Source organism: Chiloscyllium punctatum, chromosome 6 (assembly GCF_047496795.1).
Source record: "Chiloscyllium punctatum isolate Juve2018m chromosome 6, sChiPun1.3, whole genome shotgun sequence".
Classification (NCBI taxonomy): Eukaryota; Metazoa; Chordata; class Chondrichthyes; order Orectolobiformes; family Hemiscylliidae; genus Chiloscyllium; species Chiloscyllium punctatum.
Window position 1 is genome coordinate 24,796,200 of NC_092744.1, and position 26,518 is coordinate 24,822,717.

At 42.4% G+C, this 26,518-nt stretch overlaps 1 protein-coding gene across 2 annotated transcripts in view; it reads left to right on the top strand.

Moving 5' to 3' along the window:
- The window catches only part of slc2a2 (solute carrier family 2 member 2), a 47,848-nt gene that overhangs the window by 11,044 nt on the left and 10,286 nt on the right, over nt 1-26,518 (top strand). The window contains exons 3-9 of one of the 2 annotated variants that reach the window (XM_072572161.1): nt 1,556-1,749; nt 3,513-3,637; nt 5,534-5,649; nt 7,130-7,292; nt 12,895-13,082; nt 14,206-14,310; nt 24,245-24,346. In XM_072572161.1, the coding sequence (XP_072428262.1) occupies nt 1,556-1,749; nt 3,513-3,637; nt 5,534-5,649; nt 7,130-7,292; nt 12,895-13,082; nt 14,206-14,310; nt 24,245-24,346 (993 nt within the window). The remainder of the gene's footprint in view (nt 1-1,555; nt 1,750-3,512; nt 3,638-5,533; nt 5,650-7,129; nt 7,293-12,894; nt 13,083-14,205; nt 14,311-24,244; nt 24,347-26,518) is intronic. The other variant, XM_072572162.1, reaches the window with a different exon arrangement.

The following is a 26,518-nucleotide window of genomic DNA, read 5'->3' on the forward strand; positions in this document are numbered from 1 at the left end:
CCTGACCAATATCTATTACTCAGCCCATCAGGAAAATAGATTGAGTGGTCTTTATTTTATTGCTGTTTGCAGAACCTGGTTTCATTATAACAGTGGCTTCAAAACATACAGTTCATTACCTGGGAAACACTGAGGTGGTGAAGACACTATTTAAATACAAGGCCTTTCTTTCTTCAACTTAGTTCTCTCGTGATAAGGAGTATTATGATCAAAGTAAGTCAGCACAATTTGTAAGTGTTTAGGCACAACTTGCAAGGCCAACAATTACTGTCCGTCTTAGTTCACTTTGAAGAGATAATGAACTTTCTTCCTGAACCATTGCACTATCTGAGGTATTTTGCTGAAGTTAAATGGGAGTTTCAGCGAATGGACCCTGCCAGTGCCACAAATGCATGTAAATATAGTCTTGTATGTGTAAGAGATGTCTTTAGCTTGTTTGGATAGAATCAAACTCCAATTTTCTTTTTGTTTCTTTGATTTACTACTGTAGAGAACTGAATGCATTTGTTACTATGTATATACACAAAGATATATTATGTGAATAAAGTATATTTTTAAAATTTTTTAAAAATTGCAGTTGTGTATAGTCAGGCATAGGGTTGGGAAAGTTTTCTGTCACTATTTTGTTCGGGATGGAATTCCAGGAAGTTTACTGGGTATTAGTGAAAGAATTAGTAATGTATACCTAAATTGGAATCGCATATGTGACTTTCAGGGGAACTCAGAAATGATGGTATTTCCTTTTTCTATGTCAGTGGAAGTGACAGGTTTGGAGGTGTTCCTGAGCAAAGCTTAGTGAGCTGCAGCATTAAAAATGATGCAAGTCAAATCAAGAAGCATCAACTACAAACGTTGTAATAAGAAAGGACACAACGGTCCCCTAACCCACGTCCCCAGATCAGAAAATACGAAGAGTCAATGATTGAGGAGCTACGATATGCAAAAGGCTAATGGTAGCTCTCAGATAAAATACAAATATAAAATAAAAACACCCTCAGCTTCTGAGGAAAAGAAAACAGAGTTAATGGATCACATTGATGAACATTTGTCAGAATTGGGTAAAGTTAGAGATGTACAAGTATTGAGCAAATACAGAGGTTACAAAAGGAAGTGGGGGGAAGAAAGAACAAAAGGAAGATCTGGTCGGGAAGAGGGATAGCTGAGGGAGACTTAAAGTGATTTGCAAAAGAAGCAAGTGTGAGGTGAGAAAAGACTTTTCACACGAGTGGTTAGGGTCTAGAATGTGTGGCCGAGAAGTGCGATGGAGTCAGGTTTCAATGAGGCATTCAAGAATGATTGGTAATTTAATTAGAAATAATATGCAAAGGAATGGGGGAAAGGCAGGAGAATGACACAAAGTCATTAAGCTCATTTGAAGAGCCAAACCAGATGCAATGGGCCGAGTAGCCTCCTTCTGCACCACAAAAATACTGTGATTCTGTAAAGAGGTTGATGCAAAAGGTGATGGTAATGGAATTAGTAAGCAAAAAGGATGGAGGAGGTGTAAATGAAAAGAAAATAATACCCCTCAATGTGGCCTTCTAATTCTTTGCAGATTATTGAGAAACATTATGCTCACATCCTCAACATTGACCAGAATGAGACAATGGCCACCAATCTCACACAATCACCCAACCCAATCAAAGATCGCAGAATCATCATTTATTGGACTGTTTCTGTCTCCATCTTCTGTATCGGTGGAATGTTTTCTTCATTTTTTGTCGGATGTCTAGCAGACAGGTTGGGCAGGTATGAACTTTAATTAAGTCACCATTGAAGCTCAGAATATTTAGGCAATTTTTAACTGGACAAGATCAACTTCAATTTTTGCCCTCTTCCTTAAATTCCCCATGCTCCCAGAGATGGGAACACCTAAAATGATGTCATATTTTCAAAATGGATAGTCAATTCACCTTAAGTGCATACGAATGAGTGAAGAGGTGAAAGTCCCCTTTTGAGTTCGTCATTAATGAGCTTTATTAGAGAGTGAGCAGGTCAAAGGTTGAGTTTGACTGGATGTTTCTACAGATGAATAGCCAACACCCATTGCCTTGTTTACTTTGTGAAAAATGCAAGTTTTTTTTTCACTTATTTATTCATGGCATGTCAGCATTGCTGGCTCAGCTAGTATTTATTGCTCGACCTTAGAACATAGAACAGTACAGCACAGAACAGGCTCTTCGGCACTCAATGTTTTGCCGACCTTTTATCCTACTCTAAGATCAAAATAAACTGCATACCCTTCATTTTACTATCATCAATGTGCCTGTCTAAAAGTCGCTTAAGTGTCCCTAATGTAACTGATTCTACTACCATAGGTGACAGTGCATTCCATGTACCCGCCAATCTCTGTGTAAAGAACCTATTTCTGGCATCTCCCCTAAACCTTCCTCCAATCATGTTAAAATTATGACCCTCATGATAGCCATTTCCACCCTGGGAAAAATTCTCTGACTATTCACGCTATCTATGCCTCTCATCACCTTGTATACCTCTATCAAGTCACCTCTCATCCTTCATCACTCCAGTGAGTAAAGTCCTCGCTCCCTCAACCTTTCTTCATAAGACATGCTCTCCACTCCAGGTTGCATCCTGCTAAATCTCCTCTGCACCCACTCTAAAGCTTCAACATCTTTCCTGTAATGAGGCAACCAGAACTGAACACAATATCTCAAGTGTGGTCTAAACAGGGCTCTAGAGAGCTGCAGCATGACCTTGCAGCTCTTAAACTCAGTCTCCCTGCTAATGAAAGCCAACACACCATGCACGTTCTTAACAACCCTATCAACTTGGGTGGCAACTTTGAGGGATCCATGGACGTGGATCCCAAGATCCTTCTATTCCTCCACACTGCCAAGAATCCTGCCTTTAACCCTGTAAGTTGCATTCCAATTCGATCTTCCAAAATGAATCACTTCACCCTTTTCCAGTTTGAACTCCATCTGCCACTTCTCAGTCTAGCTCTGCATCCTGTCAACCACCAAAACTTAGCATCAGCTCATAACAATTTCTTGTCCAACTTGTCTTATCGCATTGTGTTTCCTGACAGTTAGACCTCTCTAAAGGAAAGAGTTAATAGAGATGTTCAAAATAATTTTTTGTGATTTAATTGGGTAATTAAGGACAAATTGCTTCTTGTGACAGGAAGGCTGGTAGCCAGAGGGACACAGATTTAAGATAAGCCGCAAAATGAAACAAGACAGAAATTGAGGACGTTTTTCAGGCAGCCAGTTGTTGTCTTGAACACCTGCATGATGGGAGCAGATTCAATGAAAATGTTTATTGGGGCTATGGGGATAGAATGGGGAATGGAAACCAGTTTGATAGCTTTTTAAGCATAGGCACAATGGGCCAAATAGCCTTGCATTGATGGTTCTATGAAAGCCCTTAGAATTGAACTTGGACAGCCAGTCTCATTACATGAACTCGGCTGTAAGTATCTCTCTACAAGTGGGATGTTTGAATAGGATTATATTCAAAGAAATAACTTTAACATTTGATTCTTTCCCTAGACTGAAGTCTATGATAGCTATAAATATCCTTGCAATAGTTGGTGCCCTTCTCATGGGATTGGCCAAATTTGGCCCATCGCACATCCTCATCATTACAGGACGGGCTATCACTGGAATTTACTGCGGTAAAGTATCAATATTTTGAATGATTTTTCTAATGTGACTCGCAACCTTACAAATTTTTGAATGAGCTTTGAAAATTTCTTGATAACTTCCAACTTCCATTTGGATATAAGGAGAACTTGCTGTGGATCTAGAGGAAGTGTCAAGTCACTCTGGCATTGTGACATTTTAGTTTATAACCTTGAGCCGAATTAAGTAACCTGGCTTTTACAGAAATGAAAAGCTTAAGGATTAAACTGTGCCAAACCCTATTGAGAATTAAGGGAAAATGTTTCTGTCTGCAGGTTTCTTAAGTGTCAAGGTGGGCAGCTGGAACAGGAGTAGGCCATTCAACCATTCAATTGGATCAGAAATAAGCATTGGCATTTTCCTGCACTATTCCCATATCCCTTGATGTCATGAGTATCCATAAATCTGGATACTGGGGAGTGTTGCCGAACAAAGAGACTTTGGCATGCATGTTCATAGATCCCTGAAGGTCAAATCGCAGGTGGACAGGGTAGTGAAGAAGGTGTTTTGTACGCTTGTCTTTATTGGTCAGTGTATTGAGTATAGGATTCTGGATTAGTGGTGCTGGAAGAGCACAGCAGTTCAGGCAGCATCCAAGTAGCTTCGATTTCGAAGCTGCTTGGATGCTGCCTGAACTGCTGTGCTCTTCCAGCACCACTAATCCAGAATCTGGTTTCCAGCATCTGCAGTCATTGTTTTTACCTTATTGAGTAGCGGAGTTGGGATGTCATATTGCAGCTGTATAGGACAGTGGATACGCCATTTTTGGAAGATTGCATTCAATTCTCCATGCCATAGGAAAAGTGTTGTTAAATATGAAAAGGTACAGAAAAGATTTGCAAGGATGTTGCTGGGTTTGAAGGGCTTGAGCTATAGGGAGAGACTGAATAGGCTGGGGATATTTTCCCTGGAGCTTTGGAGGCTGAGAGGTGACCTTATAGAGGTTTATAAAATCATGAGGGGCATGAATAGGGTGATAGGCAAGGTGTTTCCCTAGGGTAGGGGAGTCCAAAACTCGAGGCCATGGGTTTAAGGTGAGGGGGACAATTATTTCACACAGCAAGTTGTGCATATATGGAATGAGCTGCCAGAGGAAGTGGTGGAGTCCGGTACAAGGCATCTGGATGGGTATATGATTAGGAAGCGTTTAGAGGGATATGGGCCCAGTGCTGGCAGATGGGACGAGATCAATTCAGGATATCTGGTCAGCATGGACGAGTTGGACCAACGGGTTTGTTTCCGTGCTGCACCATTCCATGACTCTAAATCTATTGATTTCTATCTGCAATATACTGAATGATTGCCTCCACATTTCTTTGGGGTAGAGAATACCAAAGATTCACCACCCTCTGATTGAAAGAAACTTCTCTTTACCTCAGTCTTAAAGAACCTGTCCCTTATATTAAGACCATGCTCCTTGTTTTTATCTTCCCGAGCCAGGAGAAACGACCTATCCACATTAACCCTGTCACACAATTCAAGCTGAGCCTTTTGGTAAGAACTGGGATGTTGCCAATTCACCAAAACCTCAGATTTTCATTTCTATACATCAGTGGAAATAAAATCCAATGAACAGAGATTTTGCATAGCAGGTGTCTAAAATACAATGCTTGTGTTATATCTTGGACATTAGATACCTTACTCTGCACTCAGGAAAGATGGGCAAGAGAAGACTTAATTAAAAAAAGAGTACATTTCACTTCAAGATTCCTTAGCAGCCAATAGACATGTCTAACTGAGACATACTATTGGAGCAATGAGTTGACACTTGAATCTTGTTGATATTGATTTTAGTGCAGATTTCATCAAGGGAATTCTTTAACTTTGGGTGCCATTGTTCTTTAAATGCTTCTTCAAAAACTAATCAAGCTCTTTCTTAACTCATTCAGGGCTGTCTTCAGGATTGGTACCCATGTATGTCGGAGAGATCTCACCCACAAGTTTGCGAGGGGCACTGGGCACCATGCATCAATTAGCCATCGTCACGGGTATCCTCCTCAGCCAGGTACAGCATTTCAAGAAGCTTTGTGCATGCAGTGAGATTTGAGCCAGAAAAGTAACCTTTATCAAGATTGATCAACCAGTTCTCTCAATTCAAAGCCATCATTGCCACAGATGTGAAACTGCTCAATGTTACAAACAAAGCATTACATTTTATTTTGCCTTATTTCCTGTCATGGCTTGGGTGTTACTGACATTGCCATTCCTTTGTTGCCCCTTGAGAAGGCGATGGTGTAACTGCCATAGTGAAGATGCCTTCACATACTGTTACATTTTGAATTATTGAATAATCACTGACTAGGGCAACACAAAAGGAGACCATTCAGGCTGAGCCAATTGTCCCACAGTTGAATTGATCTGTAAGGGCTAACCGTCTGGCATGTTCTGAAGTGTGTGTTTTTGGGAGGGAGGTGCATGGTGAAGTTGTGATAAAGATGGCGTTGGGTGCAATGTCACGGCTGAGGGTGGAATGAATTACCAACCTGTACACAATGAAGGAACATCCCAGTTACCATCGCAGCATCTGTTCACTTAGCTAGCAGTACATTGGGTGGTAAAACAATCAGCTAGTTCCAATTCCAAGGGAATTCTGGGCTCATACTTATCCCTTGAACAACCTCTTAAGAAATGACAGATGACCTGGTGATGATCACCTTACTATTTGTGGGGGATTTCTGCACACAAATTGGCAAATGTATTTCCTAAATGGTAACGATGACTAAACTTTAAAATAATTTATTAAGGATGTGGTAACAAGGCACTTAGAAAACCACAATGTGATTAAGCAGAGTCAATGTGGATATGTGGAGGGACTTGAGCTTTTTTTAAAAGATATTATTAGCGTTACTTCATTCTTTTCAGAATGGGTGCCATTGGCAAAAACAACTTTTGTTGATTTTGATTTGCGAGCTTTTTTGAGTATTAAGTATTAGCCCTTCATACTGAGGAAAGCTCCCCTGGATTAGCATTTGGATTTCTGGCTATTCATTCACTATTGCTAATGATGCTGTGGCTGATTGTCTTAGTTCCTAGTTTACCAAAGACTGAGTAAACAGAGTGCTGGGATGGAACAGGGCCATTCCTGTTTGACTGAATATCTTTGGTTGAGATAAGAGGATCATAACTTTATTTTATTCACGTGAGGGATGTGGGTGTCTGATGGCTCTTTCTGTCTTATTCATCGCCCCAAGCTGTTAAGCTAGTTGGGAGCCAAAAAGGCAGGCAGAAGGCCTTTGGGATGGATAACTAGTCACTAGTCCACACACCAATCAGCAATTTGCTGCAATTTAATCTCCATTTGTACTCAACCACCTCACCCATCCCCAGCAGCTGCGTAAAAATGAGTGCCAGGTTACTTACTTTCAAACAGTTCTTTCCCCTTGTCAGTCCACAAACAAAAATGCAGGGAAATAAAAAGAGAAAGGCAATGTTTACAAAAGCACAACAGGAATTAAAGTGAATTTCTTTATTTTCCATTCTTGTAGGTGTTTGGCTTATCGTTCCTGCTAGGTAATGATCGGTTGTGGCCTGCAATTCTTGGCCTTTCAGGTGTGCCAGCCCTTCTACAGACCATCCTGCTGCCCTTCTGTCCTGAAAGTCCTCGCTACCTCTACATAAAACTCGGAAGAGAAGATGCAGCAAGGAAAAGTGAGTGAATAGGAGCGGAGGGTCATACCAAAGGACTATGGCACTGCCCAGGGGTCAGTACTGAGGGAGTGTTGCATGGTCGGTGGGTCAGTACTGAGGGAGTGCAGAACTGTCAAACAATCAGTACTGTGGGAGCACTTTACAGTCAGAGGGTCAGTACCGAAGGACTGCTGCACAGTCAGAGGGTCAGTCCTGAGGGAGTACTGCACTATTAGCACATTGATACTCAGGGAGTTCTGCATTGTTGAAACGTCAGTACTGAGGGAGCACTTCAATATCAGGGGGCCAGGGCTGAGTGAGTTCTGCAGTGTCACATCGTCAGTACCAAGGGAGTGCCGCACTACTTGAGGGTTAATACTGAATGCTGTACAGTCAAAAGATCAGTACTGAGGGAGTGCTGCATTTTGTGAGGGTTAATACTGAGTGCTGTACTGTCAAAAGATCAGTGCAGCACTGTTGGAGGGTCAGTACTGAGGAAGCATTGCGCTGTTGGAGGATCAGTACTAAGAGTGTGCTACACTGCCAGAAGGTCAGTACTGTGGGAGTACTGCACGGTCAGAGAGTCAGTACTGATGAAGTGCTCCACTGTCAGAGGGTCGGTACTGAATGAGTGCTCCACTGTCAGAGGGTCAGTAATGAGGGAGTGCTGCACTGTCAGAGAGTCAGTACTGAGGGAGTGCTGCATTGTCAGAGGGTCAGTACTGAAGGAGTGCTGCACTGTCATTGGGTGAATACTGAAGCAGTGTTGCACTGTCGGAGGGTCAGTACTGAAGGACAACTGCACTGTCAGAGGGTCAGTACTGAGGGAGTGCTGCAGGCTCAAATGGATTCTTGCTCCTATTTTTTGTGTTTCTATGGGAAAGGATCTGGTTCTGGGTCATTGATCCAAGTTAAGCCCAGTACTGTTTTCTGTCCAGAGATATCATTTCAGCCAATGTTAGTGAGTCTTTGGTGCAAGGTATTCCTTTGTTGTAGTTCTTTACTCAATGTAAAAGCATTGAAAAATGTGCTTGATCATCCTTGTGGCTGGTCGTGCTGGGAGGTGAGGGTCTCAAATGTGATGCCCTACATGGTGGAAGATACTCAGAAGGTGCTTTTTTGGATGAGGACCTTACAGGGTTTCAGGCTCTCATACAGCATCATGAGCACATGCCCTTGGGGGAGCCAGAGGGGTGGATGGGGAGGAACTAACTGGCTGGATTAGGAACGCGTCGACAGGAGGCCTGGATCATGCAGACAAATTGCTTGAAATATTGCCTGAGCAATCTAAAATATTCTTCTACAAAAGGGTGTTGCTTTGAAATAGTAAATAAGGATTGGTGATGACGTGGAATCAGGTTGAATGAGTGCTTTCAACATAACAGTGTTGAATGCATTACTGTAACAGGATAGTGTTTATGATTCATCAACAGACATGTTTGACCAGACATACTTTAAGCTCTGATTGGCTGAATGCAGAGGTGTGTTACTGGCTGGACAGAGGTGGGGCAACACATTGTTCAACTTGGCATTTAGTTTTGGTCTGTTTGAAAGTATTTGTGTATGTGCATATACATATCTGCTTTCTTTTTTAATACTAGCAGTACAAAGTGAATTGAATGTTAAAGGTGACTCTTAAGCCTCAGACTGTGTTGTCCCAAAGGCGCTGGATTTTGATTTGGGAGGTGAGGGGAAGGAATAAATGATCTGAGTGAGATGGCATGAAGTTATTTGAATGAAGTTTCAGGTTCCCATCGGATTATACAGCCAAAGGTCCCCATTCTCTCATTAAAGAGTGATGACCGGTGGTGGCTTAATCTGAGGGTCACTGTGCCTCAAGTGAGGGGAGAGGTTAGGAAGGAGAATCCTGTATAAAAACTGCAAGAATTGAACGTGTGCCTATGGTGTGGTTCTGCATTGTGAGCCAACCAGCCAACTGAGCGAACCAACCCCCTTTAGGGACTCACCACATCTGGGAAGAGAGGGAAAATGCTGGCAAGCACATTGGTTTAGGCAGGGGAGGGTCAGCAAGTGTTCTTGGACAGACAGGAACAATGATCAGAACATCAGCCGATGATTTATCAATGGCAATCAAGTCGTAAGAATCTATTAGCACAAAATATTTCTCCACAAAACAAAAATGTATTTAATAAGTGTAAATTCAGGCTGGGAAGTGGTAAGAATCCGGGTTGAATGAGGTGAGGTATTGTAGCAATCATCCTTCAGTGTTTGAGATTAATCACTAGCTGTGTTCTCAGCTCAGATTGGCTGAGTGCAGGGGCTTGTCAAAGGCAGAGCAGAGGTGGGGCAAATGATTGTTTAATTTGGCATTTAGTTGCATATACAGATGAATTTCTATGTGTCTCTTTATGTCTTTCTGTTTGGGTGCGCCTGCTAAAGCGTTGTTAAAACAAAATAAAAGACTTGCATTTAACTTTCAACACGTCATAACATCCCAAATCACTTTGCAATTGAATAAATACTTTTCAGAATGATGTCAGTAATGCAGTAAATGGAGCGAACAGCATTTGCACAGCAAACCCCTTTGAAAAGCAATAGAGTAATGACACTATTTTGACAGAGCGATTAATATTAATGAGGACAGTGAGGACAATAGGGCGAGCTCCCCTGCCCAGCCTCAACTAGCAACAGAGTTCATCTAAAAAGCAGCACTCCCACTGTGTAATTAAGGTGAGCAAAAGTCTGTCAGAATTCTTCTTCAATGAGAGTGACCATAATTCACCCCAGGGAGAGCTGGTTATATACTGAGAGAGAGTTTTATGAACTCGCACACTAGAATGGAAGAGATACTGCAGACACTAGATTTCCCCTCACTGCTTTTCTAACTGAGAAGTTCTAAGTTTCTAACTCTGTAACAGGAATGGCAACAAACGTGGTGGGCAAATTGTTGGAGGGAATCCTGAGGGACAGGATGTACATGTATTTGGAAAGGCAAGGACTGATTCAGGATAGTCAACATGGCTTTGTGCGTGGGAAATCATGTCTCACAAACTTGATTGAGTTTTTTGAAGAAGTAACAAAGAAGATTGATGAGGGCAGTGCAGTAGATGTGATCTATATGGACTTCAGTAAGGCGTTCAACAAGGTTCCCCATGGGACACTTGATTAGCAAGGTTAGATCTCATGGAATAAAGGGAGAACTAGCCATTTGGATACAGAACTGGCTCAAAGGTAGAAGACGGAGGGTGGTGGTGGAGGGTTGTTTTTCAGACTGGAGGCCTATGACCGGTGGAGTGCCACAAGGATCGGTGCTGGGTCCTTTACTTTTTGTCATTTACATAAATGATGAGGTGTAGTGGACAGCGAAGAGGGTTACCTCAGATTACAACAGGATCTTGACCAGATGGGCCAATAGGCTGAGAAGTGGCAGATGGAGTTTAATTCAGATAAATGCGAGGTGCTGCATTTTGGGAAAGCAAATCTTTGCAGGACTTATACACTTAATGGTCAGGTCCTAGGTAGTGTTGCTGAACAAAGAGATCTTGGAGTGCAGGTTCATAGCTCCTTGAAAGTGGAATCGCAGGTAGATAGGATAGTGAAAAAGGCATTTGGTATGCTTTCCTTTATTGGTCAGAGTATTGAGTACAGGAGTTGGGAGGTCATGTTGCAGCTGTACAGGACATTGGTTAGGCCACTGTTGGAATATTATGTGCAATTAGATTAGATTAGATTACTTACAGTGTGGAAACAGGCCCTTCAGCCCAACAAGTCCACACCGCCCCGCCGAAGCGCAACCCACCTATACCCCTACATCTACCCCTTACCTAACACTACAGACAAGTTAGCATGGCAAATTCACCTAACCTGCACATCTTTGGACTGTGGGAGGAAACCGGAGCACCCGGAGGAAACCCACGCAGACACTGGGAAAATGTGCAAACTCCACACAGTCAGTCGCCTGAGGTAGGAATTGAACCCAGGTCTCTGGCGCTGTGAGGCAGCAGTGCTAACCACTGTGCCACCGTGCCGCCCTATTTTGGTCTCCTTCCTATCGGAAAGATATTGTGAAACTTGAAAGGGTTCAGAAAAGATTTACAAGGATGTTGCCAGGGTTGGAGGATTTGAGCTATAGGGAGAGGCTGAACAGGCTGGGGCTGTTTTCCCTGGAGCGTTGGAGGCTGAGGGGTGACCTTATAGAGGTTTACAAAATTGTGAGGGGCATGGATAGGATAAATAGACAAAGTCTTTTCCCTGGGGTCAGGGAGTCCAGAACTAGAGGGCATAGGTTTAGGGTGAGAGGGGAAAGATATAAAAGAGATAAGATATAAGGGGCAACGTTTTCACACAGAGGGTGGTACGTGTATGGAATGAGCTGCCAGAGGATGGAGTGGAGGCTGGTACAATTGCAACATTTAAGAGGCATTTGGATGGGTATATGAATAGGAAGTGTTTGGAGGGATATGGGCTGGGTGCTGGCAGGTGGGACTAGATTGGGTTGGGATATCTGGTTGGTGTGAACAGGTTGACCGAAGGGTCTGTTGCCATGCTGTACATCTCTATGACTCTAAATGAACTAAAACCTGGCTCAGCCTTTTGGGTGTGTTGTGTTTTTCACATATGAAATAGATAGTCATCAATTTTTGACCATCCCAGATGCTGTCACCTGTCACACACCTCAAATAAGAAAATAATGTCACCATGAATAGAATAACATTGGGATAATTTTAGGTCTCCAGGAAACAATTTATATAGTTTATATCAACAAAAAGTCATAATATGTAGTGAAATAAAGAAACTTTGCATTACAGTGGGATGAAACCTTCAGTTCTGCTCAAATTTCATTTCTGAATTCCTTGAACTGTTCACATTTCCATTTTTCTCTTTAGAAGTATTTTAAATCATTACCTGTGTAAAGCAGTTCTGAAGTAGATACAGAATTCTGATTGTGGGAATTTCTTGAGACCCCACTTCTGAGATATAAGAAGCCTTGCATTTCTACAGTGACATCTACAACCTCAGATGTCTCAACATGTTTTATAGCACTTTGAAATAACACTTTTGAAATACGGGCACTGCTGAAATGGAGGAAAGCACAGCAGTTGCACACAGCAAGTTCCCACATACACCAGTGTGCTCATGACTGGGTAGTGCCTGTTTATTTAAATTGAGGGGTAAATTTTGTCTGAGGGTACCGGAGAGAGCTTCCCCGTGTTACTCCAAATAAAGTTAGGCTTGCTTATGAGTCAAAAGGCTTAAATCCCTCAGTAGAAAGTGCTGTACTTGTCTTAGGAGTGTTTGATAAGAATAGTGTAGAGAAAGACTCACTAAAATAAAAGAAAGAACCACTGGTGATAGAGATCTGAAACAAAAGTAGAAATTGCTGAGCTGGAGATCTAGCAGTTCTGAAGAAGGGTCACTGGACTCAAAACACAAACTCTGCTTTATTTCCACAGATGCTGCTAGACCTGCAGAGTCTCTCCAGCAAATTTCTGTTTTAGTTTCGAAGTAACATTCGTAGTTTGTCACCCAGCGCTGTTGCTGCACTGAGGCCAGCATGAAGGGAGAACTGCTTGGTTTACAGGGGCCAATATTTATGTGCTTGCTTGTTCTGTTCTGTGCAATGAGTTGGTGATCAATTTGTTTGGCCTTCTGCATTTGCCAGGTTTGAAAAGATTACTGCAGATATCTGACACTGACAAGTACATTGAAGAGATGAAGAAGGAGAAGGAAGAAATTCAGAAAGAGAAGAAGGTGTCCGTGGCACAGCTGTTCTGCTCTTCCAACTACAGACAGCCCCTCACCGTTGCCTTGATGCTGCACATATCCCAGCAATTATCTGGAATTAATGCAGTGAGTGCCAACAATAGCAGCTCTGCTGAGGTTTTACTATTCAAGTTAATGCTGAAGTAACAGTTTGGCAGTACTGTTGAAAAAGTATTGTTGAAAAAGTAATCACTTGTTGAAGTTTTTCATCGTGCACATATTAGGACAATTTATAAGAATGCTAATGTAAAGGAAAACCTATATTTATACCATAGAAGAGGAGAATGCTGATTAATTGGCAAGTGGACTATGACTGGTGTGAAGTTTGCTATTGAGAATGCAATGTACTGGCCTCATCCAACAGTCTATACTAGCAAAACCCACACAATGTCTAATATTAACTGTGGCTCTGCAATTGAATAACATTTGCTGGATAATCCTGAATGTGTGAAGAATTACAGTGCCAACCAATTTAAAATGATCAGTCAGGCTTGCAGTGTGGCACACGTGCACATAGTAGAAGCTACAAACATTCGTACACAAGGCTCTATGTAGTCCAGAAAGAACATGTGTATGCAGTTCACCTGTCTCAACTCAGCAAAGTAGGTGACAGCCATTTGCTAGTTCATTTCTCAGATCAATACCCTAACTAATCAGAGGCAACTGCATGGTTTGAAATCCAACACAACTCAGTAGTTAACTGTCAGTTATCATTAACTGCTGCATCCTCCAGGGCAGCACTTTTACCTTTATCTTGTAATGTCCCCAAAAGAAACAGAGGGTGAATGTGAAAGATTTGACATCACTCGGTGAGTTTTTTGTGATCTAGAAGGCCTTGCTTGGAGGAGGAGTGAAGGAAGATTCAACAGTGACTTTGAAAAAGGAATTAGACAAATGCTTGTAAAAGACAAAAATACATGTAAGCTTATAGGAGAAGGTGGGGCTTTTAAAGTGTTGGCACTGACATTTGGGTTGAATGGCTTTCTTCTGCGTTGTACGTTCCTATGATTGTCTTATTTCAGTTTCCAGGGAGTGAGTCTAAGCGAAGTGGGAAGGTTGTACTTTGATCTTAATTTCAGAGGTCATGAGATCGTAACCTCAAATCACCAGGCATCTTCTAGGTCCAATAGCACTTCCCAAACTTTGAGTTTGATCCAGTATCAGATATCTGCTACTTTTTGTCATAACACTTCCTTCTCATTCCCTCTAGATATTCTACTATTCCACATCTATTTTCAGAACGGCTGGTTTATCACACCCTGTGTACGCTACCATAGGGGTTGGAGTGGTCAACATCATCTTCACTGTGGTTTCAGTAAGTAGTCAGAAAAACATGGTTTTGGAATCTTTCCTGATGAGTAAGAAAAAGACATGGATTTCTGTAGCCCTGTGTTACAATCTCAGGACATCACCAGAAGTGAAATATATGATGTGTATTCACTGTTCTAACATTTGTGAGGGAAGCGGGAAGGTTAGGTTTTTTTAAAAATTGATATTTTTATTGAAAATTTAACACGTTTTTACAAGCTTACAAAATAATACACACAAATACAAACATTAATATACAATTAAATATTAAATAAATAATAACCAGGGAAGGTTAGTTAGCTGGACAGCTGGTTTGCAACGTAGGATAATGCTAACAGCACAGGTTCAATTCCCACACTGTCTGAGATTACCATGAAGGACTGTACTTCCCAACTCCTCGGGTTAAGACACCACCAATCATTTCTCCCTAATAAGAGACTATGGCAACTTTACCTTACCTTTTTAATGTAACATAGGAAATGTCATAGCTAGTTTTCACATAGCAAGATCCCACAGGCAATAATAAGATAGATGAGCAGTTAATTGGGGATAAACATTGACCAGGAGAAATCTCTTTCTCTTTTACCAGCGTCTGAAAATTTAATACATTTTCATGAGATCACCTCTCATTCTTTTAGATTTCGTAATTTTGTTGCAAGGTAATGGTTGTTAAAGGGAGAGTGCATGAAGCTCCACCCAATTTGATGATATCATACTGATTTGGGTGGGGATAAGGCAATACATTTTAAGGTCTTTCTGAGTACAAACAAGTCTACTCATAGCCTTAGTAACAAGGATATTCCTATGGCCATAGATTTGTTGGAGAAGCATAGGCCGGAATAGTACATCAGGAGCCGGTGGAATCCCAGACACAGCAGACTCCATCAGAATAGTCTGCAAATGGAAGATTCCAATGGGAAATACCTCTGCATTTCGAGGCTCATTATTGTCAGAGAAATTCATGAATAACTAAAGGAAAGGTAGATGATTACTAGCCTACCAACTCCTGAATAGCTATTAAGCTAAACCCTCAGATTACAATTCCCTCCCCCCCCACCCAGCCGCCTACCCTTTCCTTGAACACCCTTTATAACACAACAACATTTCCAACCAGACTCCCTCAAACAACTGCCGCCCAGGTGTCAACTGCTTCACACACCAGCCCCAATATTCACTGCATTCCTACCATCCTAAATCTCCCGGTAACCAACCCTGACAAGCCTCCACAAGCCCTGACGTCTACCCCCACCTTTTCAGTTCCGACATAACCCATCCCCCAATGCTGCCAACCCCGATACATCCATCTGACCTACCTGAGGCAAGCCATTATGGAATCATACAGTAAAGGAGAGACCTCTTGGCCCATCAAGAGTCTGCACCAACATAAATCACTCTAAATCTACACTAGTCCCACTTGCCAGCATTTGGCCCATAGCCTTGAAGTGCTCATCCAATTACTTTTAAAAGGTCCCTGCCTTAACTACCCTCCCAGACAGTTTCCCACTACCCTCTGGGAGAAAACATTTTCCTCAAATCCTGACTAAACCTCCTTCCATTTAGCTTAAAATGATGCCCCCTTGTTATTGACCCTTCAGCTAAGGGGAATATCTGTGTTCTATCCATCCTATCCATGTCCATTATAGCCTTATATGCCTCAAATCAGGACCCCCTCAGCCTTCTCTGCTGTAAAGAAAACAACCTGTGCTTATCCAGACACTGTTCATAGCTAAACTGTTCCATCACCTGAAAGATCCCAGTGAATATCCCCTGCATCCTCTCCAGTACAATCTCATCCTTCCGATGATGTGGTGACCAGAACTATACACAGTCTTCCAGCTCCAGTTTAACCAAGGTTCTGTACAGTTCCTGCATGACCTCCCTGTACTTATAATCTATGCGATAGTTGTTGAAGGCGAGGCTCCTGTATTAATCTGTCCTGTCACATTCAAGGAACTGTGGACAAGCACCCCAAGATCTCTCTGTTCCTTGGAATTTCCTAACGTCCTTCCATTAATGAGTATTCCCTTGTCTTGTTTCTTTTTCCAAAGTGTATCACATCACACCTATCAGGATTAAATTCCTTCTGTCATCCTGTCAAGTTGTTTGTATCCTCCTGTAATCTGAGATCTTCTTCCTCACTGCCAACCATCTGACCAATCTTTGTGTCATCTGCAAACTTAATTATTGTCTAGCTCACATTCTCATCTACATTTTTAATATACAGTACATCAGGGACAGTAAAGGACACAGCAGTGATCCCTGTGGTATGCCACTGAACACCAGCCTCCTGTCACACAAGCATCTTCTACCAATAACCTCTGTCTCCTACCACTAAGCCAATTTTGGAACCCACTTGACAGATTACCCTGGATCCCATATGCTTTTATGTTCTTTATTAGTCTCCCATGTGGAAACTTGTCAAAGCTTTTGCTGAAGTCCATGTAAACTAAATGGAGAGAATTCTGAGGATAGGATTTAAGTACATTTGGAAAAGCATGGCCTAATTAGGGATAGTCAGCATGGCTTTGTGCAGGGCAGGTCATGTCTTACTAACTTGATTGAATTTTTTTGAGGAGGTGACAAAGGTAGTCGATGAGGGTAAAACAGAGGATGTTATTTACATTGATTTTCATGAGGCTTTCAACAAAGTGTCTCATGGTAGGCTCAACCAGAAGATTAAGATGTATGGAATCCACGGTGTCTTGGCTGTGTGGATTCAGAATTGGCTTGCCCATAGACAGCAGAGGCTATGGTGGAAGGGTGTTTTTCAGGCTGGAGGCCCATAACCAGTGGTGTTCCACAGGGATCCATACTGGGACCCCTACTGTTTGTGATATATATAAATGACTGAAATGAAGATGTAGACGGGTGGGTCAGTAAGTTTGCAAACTATACAAAGATGGGTGCAGTTGTGGATTGTGTAGAAGGTTATCAAAGGATACAGTGGGATACAGATCAATGGGTGGAGAAACGGCAAGTGGAGTATAATCCAGGTATGTGTGAGGCGCTGCACTTTGGGAAATCAAATGTTAATGAAAAGTATACAATTAATGACAGGACTCTGAACATCACTGATGTATAGAAGGATCTTGGGTTCAAGTCCATAGCTCTGTGCAAGTGGCCGCACAAGTAGATAGGGTGGTAAAGAAGGCGTATGGCATCCTTGCCTTTATTGGATGGGGAATTGAGTACAAGACTCAGGATGTCATGTTGCAGCTTTATAAGACTTTGGTTTGGCCACATTTAGAGTATTTCGTTCAGTTCTGGTCACCCCATTCCAGGAAGGATGCAGGGGCTTTGGAGAGGGTGCAGAAGAGGTTTACCAGGATTAGAGGGTATCAGCTATAAGGAAAGGCTAGAAAAACTCAGGTTGTTTTCTCTTGAGTGGCAGAGGCTGAGAGAGAGTTGGTAGAAGTCTGTAAAATTACGCGATGCATAGATAGGGTTGACAGCTGGATTTTTTTTTATTTGAATTGAAATGTCTAATATGAGGGGCATTCATTTAATGTGAGAAGGGACAGGTTCAAAGTAGATGTGAGGGGCACAACTTTTTACCCAGGGAGTGGTAAGAGTCTGAAATGCACTGTCAGGGATAGTGGTGGAGGCAGATATGAAAAGGGTATTTAAGGGACATTTAGATAAGCACACGAATATGCAAGGAATGGAGGGAAATGGATGAAGGGCAGGCAGAAGGGATTACTTTCATTTGGCATCATGTTCAGCACAACATTGTGGGTTGAAGGGCCCAGTCCTGTGCTGTAGTGTTCTATGTTGTATGTTCTACATCAACTGCACTACCCTCATCTACACACCTGGTCACCTCCTTGAAAAATTCAATCAAATTTGTCAAGCAAGACCTCCCTCTGACAAAGCCATGCCTTCTATCCCTGATCAAACTTGTCTCTCCAAATAGAGATTAATTCTCTCCTGCAGAATTTTTTGCAGTCATTTCCCCATCACTGATGGGAGACTTGTTGATCTATAATTCCTTTGTTTATCCCTACCACACTTCTTGAAACGTGCGGCACCTCATTGGCAATATGGTGGCTCGTGGATGGCATGGTGGCTCAGTGGGTGACGTGGTGGCTCAGTGGTTAGCACTGCTGCCTCACAGCGTCAGGGACCCAGGTACGATTCCAGCATCGGGTGACTGTGTGAAGTTTGCCCATTCTCCCCGTGTCAGCATGGGTTTCACCCAGGTGCTCAGGTTTCCTCCCACAATTCAAAAATGTGCAGGTTAGGCGGATTGGCCATACTAAATTGCCCCATAATGTCCAAATATATTTTGGTCTGGTGAATTAGCCATGGGAAATGTAGAGTTACAGGAATAGGGTAGGGAGGTTGGGGTAGGTCTGGATAGAATGCTCTTCGGAGGGCCAGTGTGGACTTGATGGGCCAAATGGCCTGCTTTCATACTGGAGGTATTCCATGGTTTCTAAATGGAACCACATCAGCTGGTGTCCAGTCCTCTGGCATTTCCCCTGTCACCAAAGAGGAATTAAACATTTGGGACAGAGCCCTTGTAATTTCCTTCCCTCTCTCCCACAAAGTCAAAGAGTCATAGAGACGTACAGCACAGGAACAGACCCTTCAGTCCAACTCATCTATGCCAACTAGATATCCTAACCTAATATTGTCCCATTTGCCAGGATTGGCCCATATCCCTCTAAAACCTATTCATATACCCATCCAGATGCCTTTCAAATGTTGTAATTGTACCAGCCTTCACCACTTCCTCTGGCAGCTCATTCCACACACGCACCACCCTCTGTGTGAAAACGTTGCCCCTTAGGTGCCTTTTAAATCTTTCCCCTCTCACCCTAAACTTATGCCCTCTAGTTCTGGACTCCCCCACACCAGGGAAAAGACCTTGTCTATTTACCCTATCCATGCCCCTCATGATTTTATAAACCTCTATAATGTCACCCCTCAGCCTCCATCGCTCCAAGGCAAACAGCCCGAGCCTATTCAGCCTCTCCCTACAGCTTAAACCCTCCAACCCTGGCAACAGCTGCTCCTATATCTTATAAAATTATGAACATCTTGTAAATCTTTTCTGAACCCTTTCAAGTTTCACAACAGCCTTCCTGTCGGAGGGAGAACAGAATTGCACACAATATTCCAAAGGTGGCCTAACTAATGACCTGTACAGCCTCAACATGACCTCCCAACTCTTCTAGGCAGCATCCAAGGAACATGAGACTCAACATTTCGGGCATCAGTCCTTCTTCAGGAATACTGAAGAAGGGCTGATGCCCGAAATGTCGATTCTCCTGTTCCTTGGATGCTGCCTGACCTGCTGCGCCTTTCCAGCAACACATTTTCAGCTCTGATCTCCAGCATCTGCAGTCCTCACTTTCTCCTCCCAACTCTTCTACTCAATGCTCTGACCAATAAGGAAAAGCATACCAAATGCCTTCTACACTACTCTATCTACCTGTAATTCCACTTTCAAGGAGCTATGAACCTGTACTCCAAGGTCTCTTTGTTCAGCAACACTCCCCAGGACCTTACAATTCAGTGTATAAGTCCTATCCTGATTTGCCTTTCCAAAATGCAGCACCTGGTATACAACGCAGCTGGACGTGGGATGTGTCTCCTTTTAAGCCCATCAAATCATCCAATTAGATGGGCTTAAAAGGCTAAAAGTTCATTTCCTTTGCCAAACTGCTCAAGAACCTCACAATCCTGCTTCTAGAATTCTGTGCATACATCTATCTACTCCTGAGTAAAGAATGATATGAAGTCCTTGTTTAACCCCTAACAATGCCCCTCGGTCCTTAATGGGCCCAACTTGTACCCTCTTATCCTTTTCCCCTTGATATATGTTCTTGGGATTTTACCAATCAGTGTTTTTTCATATCCCTGCTTTGGTTTCCTAACTGCTTTCTTAAGGACCCCCAGTACTTTTCTGTCCTCCACTAGGGCCTCTTTTGAACTTGTTAAAAGCTTCTAATTTCCTTCTTATCCATTTCTGAAAATTCCTCGACATCCAAGTTTCCTTGGGCTTGTTACTCCTTTATTTCACCTTAAAGGGACCATGCTGGTCCTGTACTCTCTCCAACTCACTTCCATGGTACCTACCACCTCATACACCTGACACCTTACTCACTTGACACCTTACATACCTGGCACCCTAAACCCACACTTATATATTCAGCCTTTCAGAACAGCTGTCAAAGATCCTGGCTGTACTGCTGGATGCTTACATCACAAAATGCATTATACTAACTGGTGCAATGGGAGCATGGTTTCACTTCCCCTGAGCATACCACAGGAGGGGCAATTATTTTTTCATTTTCATAAAATCCCTACCTACACTCTGCATGTCTGAAGGAGAACAGGATTGGAACTCTGAGCGGAGTTCAATACTAATACAAAAGGAGTAAAGTGACAATCTCTCTGTTATTGCCACTCTTCAGAATATCCAAACCAATGTCTATCCTACCAGTTTAATTGCTATCATGCAATAAATTACATCTTTTTAAAGAAAAGAGCATCTGCTTGCTAGTACTCAATAATGTTTGACCCTCTACCAAAATAGACCCTTGAACACAGTCAAGAAAAGAGGATTTATTACTGAATTCCATAAGCAACACAAGTTACCACATAGGACATTTCCTTAATCTCAGGAGTTAATCTTGGGAACCTCCAATTCTAACAGAGTTTGAACCCATAAGTACTAATTCACAGGCAAGGGTGCTATCAGATGAACAAATACTTATATTTTTAATACAGCAAACATTCCCAAAATGCTCACCTGTGCGAGTAAGGTTCAGGCTGTCCGAGGTTTCATTGCCAGTCTGTGCTAAGATCACTGTTGTCAGTGCAAATAATTAGCTGACCTACAATTAATCTCAGTCAGTGGTCCTGAGAACAATCAACCGAGACTCTCAATGGTGACTACAGGTCAGCGACCCCTGTTATGATGAACATCATGAGCTATACCATGGGCTCATGGACATCAGACGATGACAGCCAGTTTGTTTTTCATCACAATCATCACCTCTATCCCCAACCCCCATGGTGATTTGGCTTGCTGTAACTTCTTATATTTGAAACATTTGTCACTACTGTCAATGTCTCAGAATGCCAAATATGATCTGGGATATCTTGGGTAGATTCATTGCCACCAATCCTTCTTTCTAGTATAGGTCTAGGCTACTGATACCTTGCAGGAATAGTTATCCATATGAAGTCTTAGGCAGAAATGTAAGCTTGATCTTTGTTAAACAGAATATATTTATTTCATATTTTTGGATAGCTAGTTCCACTACATCTAAGACATATAATGGTCTCTTATGAAACATCTCAATTTAAGAGTACATTCACATTCCAGTTTTTACAACATTGCCACACAGTATTGGTAACCAGCACATAATGAGAATACTGGATTAGTGGTGCTGGAAGAGCACAGCAGTTCAGGCAGCATCCAACGAGCAGCGAGCAGAGCTGAACATTGGAGAACTACTTAGCTCTTTCCAGGAACAGGTCTCCATATCTTGATGGGCAGAGTTTATCTTGTGATGTCAATTATCCCCTTTTTAGGTCTTAGCTGTCTTTATGCAAGACCGTTGACCTATAACGAATAGATCTTTTTTTCACTGAAGGGATACCAGTCATCATCAAACTTGGTGCCCGAGCAAAGACTCAAAGTCAATTATCAACTGAAATATTAAGTCTATCTCCATTTCTCCATCAATGCTGTTGACATGCTGCATATTACACAACATTCTTTAATTGGTAACTTGCTATTTGTTTTATAGCTCTCAGGATGGGGATAGTTTTGCAAAACATTATTCATTGTGGAATGTGGGTGTCAGTGGCTGACCAGCATTTATTGCATGTCCCTAGTTGTCCTTGAGAAGGTTACAGTGAGCTGCCCTCTTAAACTGTTTCTGTCCACATGTGGGGTTGGCTCACGATACCATTTCCAATTGTTAATTTTGATTAGTTAGCACTAAAATTGTATGTTTTTTTGCAGGACACAACTGAAGACATGTCCTAGGGGTATTGCCTCTGGGCTAGTAATCCAGAGCACTATCAAAGCTGAATTGAATAAATAACATTTTACAGTCAAGGCCAGTAATAGTTCAAAGTATTATGAGGAAGGACAAAACAAGAATAGACAATTCTGTAGGACCTTGCACAACCTCAGGACATAGCCCAGCTGATTTGAGTTGGAAATATTCCTTCTACCATCAGCCAGGTCCCATGCTCCTTTTGTTATGTGGTGTACTCTTTGTGGAAATTTTTATTTGTTCATGAGATATTGGTGACTCTGTCTAGGCCAACAACTATTGTCTATCCTGAATTGTTAGATGTTAGTTAAGAGTCAACCACATTCCTGTGGGTCTGGAGCTACATGGAGGCCACACTGTACAAGACAGCAGATTTCTATTCCTTAAGGACATCAGTGAACCAAATGGGTTTTTACAGCAGTGTTACCATCAGGCTGGCTTTTTAATTCCAGGTTTTTATTAAGTTCAAATTTCACCATCTATTATGCTGGGATCCGAATCCATATCACCATGGGGATCTGGATTACAAGCCCAGAGACAATGCCCCTAGGACATGTCCTCAGCTGTATCCTGCATAAAAACATGCAGTTTTAGTTACAGTGCTTCTATCCAGCAGTTTAAGAAGGTGATTCATCACCATCTTTTCAGGTGCAAGTATGAATGAGCAATAAGTGTTGGCCTCACCAACATAATCACATCTCCTGAAAGAAAATAAACAAAAGTTGGGAAGCCTATTACCATTAACCATTAAGGATTACACATCAAGAGGCATTTAAAATACTTAAAGTTTCAATTACATCAGGCATAAAGAGAAACCATTTCTGCTGATGGGGACATTAAAAATTTGAAGACTAGCACTAAACTCGGAACTGGACAGATTGGAGGGGAAAGAGGATGAGCTTTTCCACACAAAGAGAAGTGGTGTTCTGGAATTCTCATTTTCAAAGGCTATGGATTGTGGGATGAAATTAGAGCCTTATAAGACAGTGATTGTTAGATATTTGTTGGCCACCTAGACTAATGGACCAAAGGTGAATAATTAGAGTTAAGAATTAGATCTGAGTTGAGAGTGTGGTGCTGGAAAAGCACAGCAGGTCAGACAGCAACTGAGGAGCAGGAGAATTGACATTTTGGGCATAAGCTCTTCATCTTTTCATGATTCCTGATGAAGGACATATGGTGATTCTCCTGGTCCTCGGATGCTACCTGACCTGTTGTGCTTTTCCTGCACCACGCCCTCGACTCTGATCTCCAGCAGCTGCCGTCCTCACTTTCTCCTCCTGGAGAATTAGATCTGCCGTAGTGTAATAGAATGATCGTGTTTGGGGGTTCATGGCCCTCTATTCTTTCTATATTCCTAAGATTGAACTTGGTATCAATATATGTAGAAATATTCCCAAATGCTAATCTATAGCTTTAGTGTTAGGACAGGGCTGAAAATTGAAGAACTGATGTACAAGGATATCTGCACAAGAAACAACAGGCAAGATCCATCCAAGAAGGCTTAGAACATAGAACATAGAACATAGAACAATACAGCACAGAACAGGCCCTTCGGCCCACGATGTTGTGCCGAACTTCTATCCTAGATTAAGCACCCATCCATGTACCTATCCAAATGCCGCTTAAAGGTCGCCAATGATTCTGACTCTACCACTCCCACGGGCAGCGCATTCCATGCCCCCACCACTCTCTGGGTAAAGAACCCACCCCTGACATCTCCCCTATACCTTCCACCCTTCACCTTAAATTTATGTCCCCTTGTAACACTCTGTTGTACCCGGGGAAAAAGTTTCTGACTGTCTAAAAGAAGTCGGAGGAATAGCCGGAGGAATCTTGGTTATGGTCTCTGAAAAGCAGCAGCATCACTGCTTCTAGACGGGACATATTTTGCTTCCTCTGACGTGTATCTTTTTTTAGGTCTTCCTGGTGGAGCATGCTGGCCGTCGGTCTCTCTACATAATAGGCCTGGCAGGGATGTGCAGCTGTGCATTTCTAATGACAGTCGGGCTAGTTTTCCAGGTGAGTGGATTTGATGCACAAAATGTATCCAGCGAGAGAAGGCACATGTATGCAGCTGTAAACATGTAAAGAAAGACTTTGTATTTGCATAGTGCCACTCGTAGCCTTTAGAAGTCCATTTTCCTGCTCCTCGGATGCTGCCTGACCTGCTACGCTTTTCCAGCACCACATTCTTGACCCTTCACAGTAAATGGCAAACTTTTAAAAGTTTATTCACACACCATCAAGATGTTTGGTCACCCGACAGAGTTCACAGACAAATTATTTTTACCCTTAGACGTTTATTTATAGCTACTTTCAATTGGGTCCACAGCACAGAAATAGGCACCTTTCATTTAGTTTAGACAATGTTAGAAATTTCTTTTGTCCTGAAAGTATTAATATTCTAATGAAAAAGGAAATCACTTTGGTTTCTTGATAGTTAATACCCTATCTACAAATATATATACCTGTGAATTAACAGCACAGAGACCAGTATCCCAACATCAAGTCACCCTTTATTTATATGTGTACTCTGTGACCAGCCAGTTCAAATCCAGTTCATAGACTGAAGAGCCCTTCTCAATCTTTGTGTGTTCTTCTTTTTGCAAGATACAGTGAAAAATACCAAGTGAAAATAACTTTCTTAACATTCCACCACCAGATACGACACCCATGTGGTCAATGAACCAGTGACAAACAAAGCCCAGAGTGAGCAATGCTTACATGAGAAAGGTGAAGGGAAGGGTAGGGACTAAATCAAAATAGAATTGGAGGAGGAAACAAAGCAGTCCATTCCCCATGGTGTCCCTAAAGAGGCCAAAAGAATTGGTAGACACCACATGCTCCACCTCCAGGGGCACCTGTCCCCCAATATAACTGTAGAAGAGGGGAAGGCAGTCAACCAGAATGACCCCCTCCTTGGCCTGCTGCCTGGACCTGTTAATGGCTAGCTTGGCCAGGCCCAGGAGCAGAAATCTCCTGGTAATTCCTTTCTTTTCATTTTTCTTTTCTCAGAGTGAACAGAACCTCTGACATTCCTGTTTATTTTTTCTCTTTTTTTCTTTCTTTTTCTCTTTTTTCTCCTTTTTAAAAAAAAAATTATTTCCCTCACACTACCGCCTAACAGTAGTAAGTGCTTATTTTTCCCCAGCACCCATGCCATGTGTGTGCAGGTGTCAGACACAGTGAAGAACAACAAGTGTGTAAATCTTTATTTATAATCCACCACCAGGAAGAAAGGAAATGCCAGAGAGGTCAGTGACAAGCAGTGCCCTTCTTGACAAAGGGCATGCTGCATGATCAACAAATGAAAGGGATGGCAGGGATTAAATCAAAACAGAATTGGAGGGGAATATCCTGTCTATTTTTTAAATTATTTTTATTTTTTTTTAGCACCCATGGTGTGTGTGTGCAGGTGTGATACACAGTGACAGACACAAGGTGCACAAATCTTTATTCAGTTTCTACCACCATGAAGATAGGAAAACACCCGAGTGGCCTGTGACAAGCACTGCCCTTCACATCAAAGGGCAATGCTGTGTGATCAAAACAGTGAAGGGTAGGGTAGGGATTAAATCAAAATAGAGTGGAGGGGGAAATAATGCACTCCACTCCCTGCGGCACCCACCTCTCCCTGAACAACTCCAGGGTGTTGGTGGACACCGTGTGCTCCTTCTCCAAGGACACCCGGGCTCTAACGTAACCCCGGAAGAGGGGCAGGCAGTCGGTCCTAATGACCCCCTCCACGGCCCGCTGCCTGGACCTGTTGATGGCCAGTTTGGCCAGGCAATATCCTGTTTATTTTTTTTAGTGCCCTTCACAAAAGAGACTCTTGTTTATTTTGTTTTAAAACCCCCCACTACCGCCTAACTGTGGTAGTGCTTATTTTTCCCCAGCACCCATGGTGTGTGTGTGTGTAGGTGTGAGACACAGTGAGAGACACAAGGTGCACAAATCTTTATTCAATTTCCATCACCAGGAAGATATGAAAAACACCCGAGTGGCCGGTGACAAGCACTGCCCTTCACATCAAAGGGCAATGCTGTGTGATCAAAACAGTGAAGGGGAGGGTAGGGACTAAATCAAAATAGAGTTGGACGGGGAAATAATGCACTCCACTCCCTGCAGCGCTCACCTCTCCTTGAACAACTCCAGGGTGTTAGTGGACACCACGTGCTCCTTCTCCAAGGA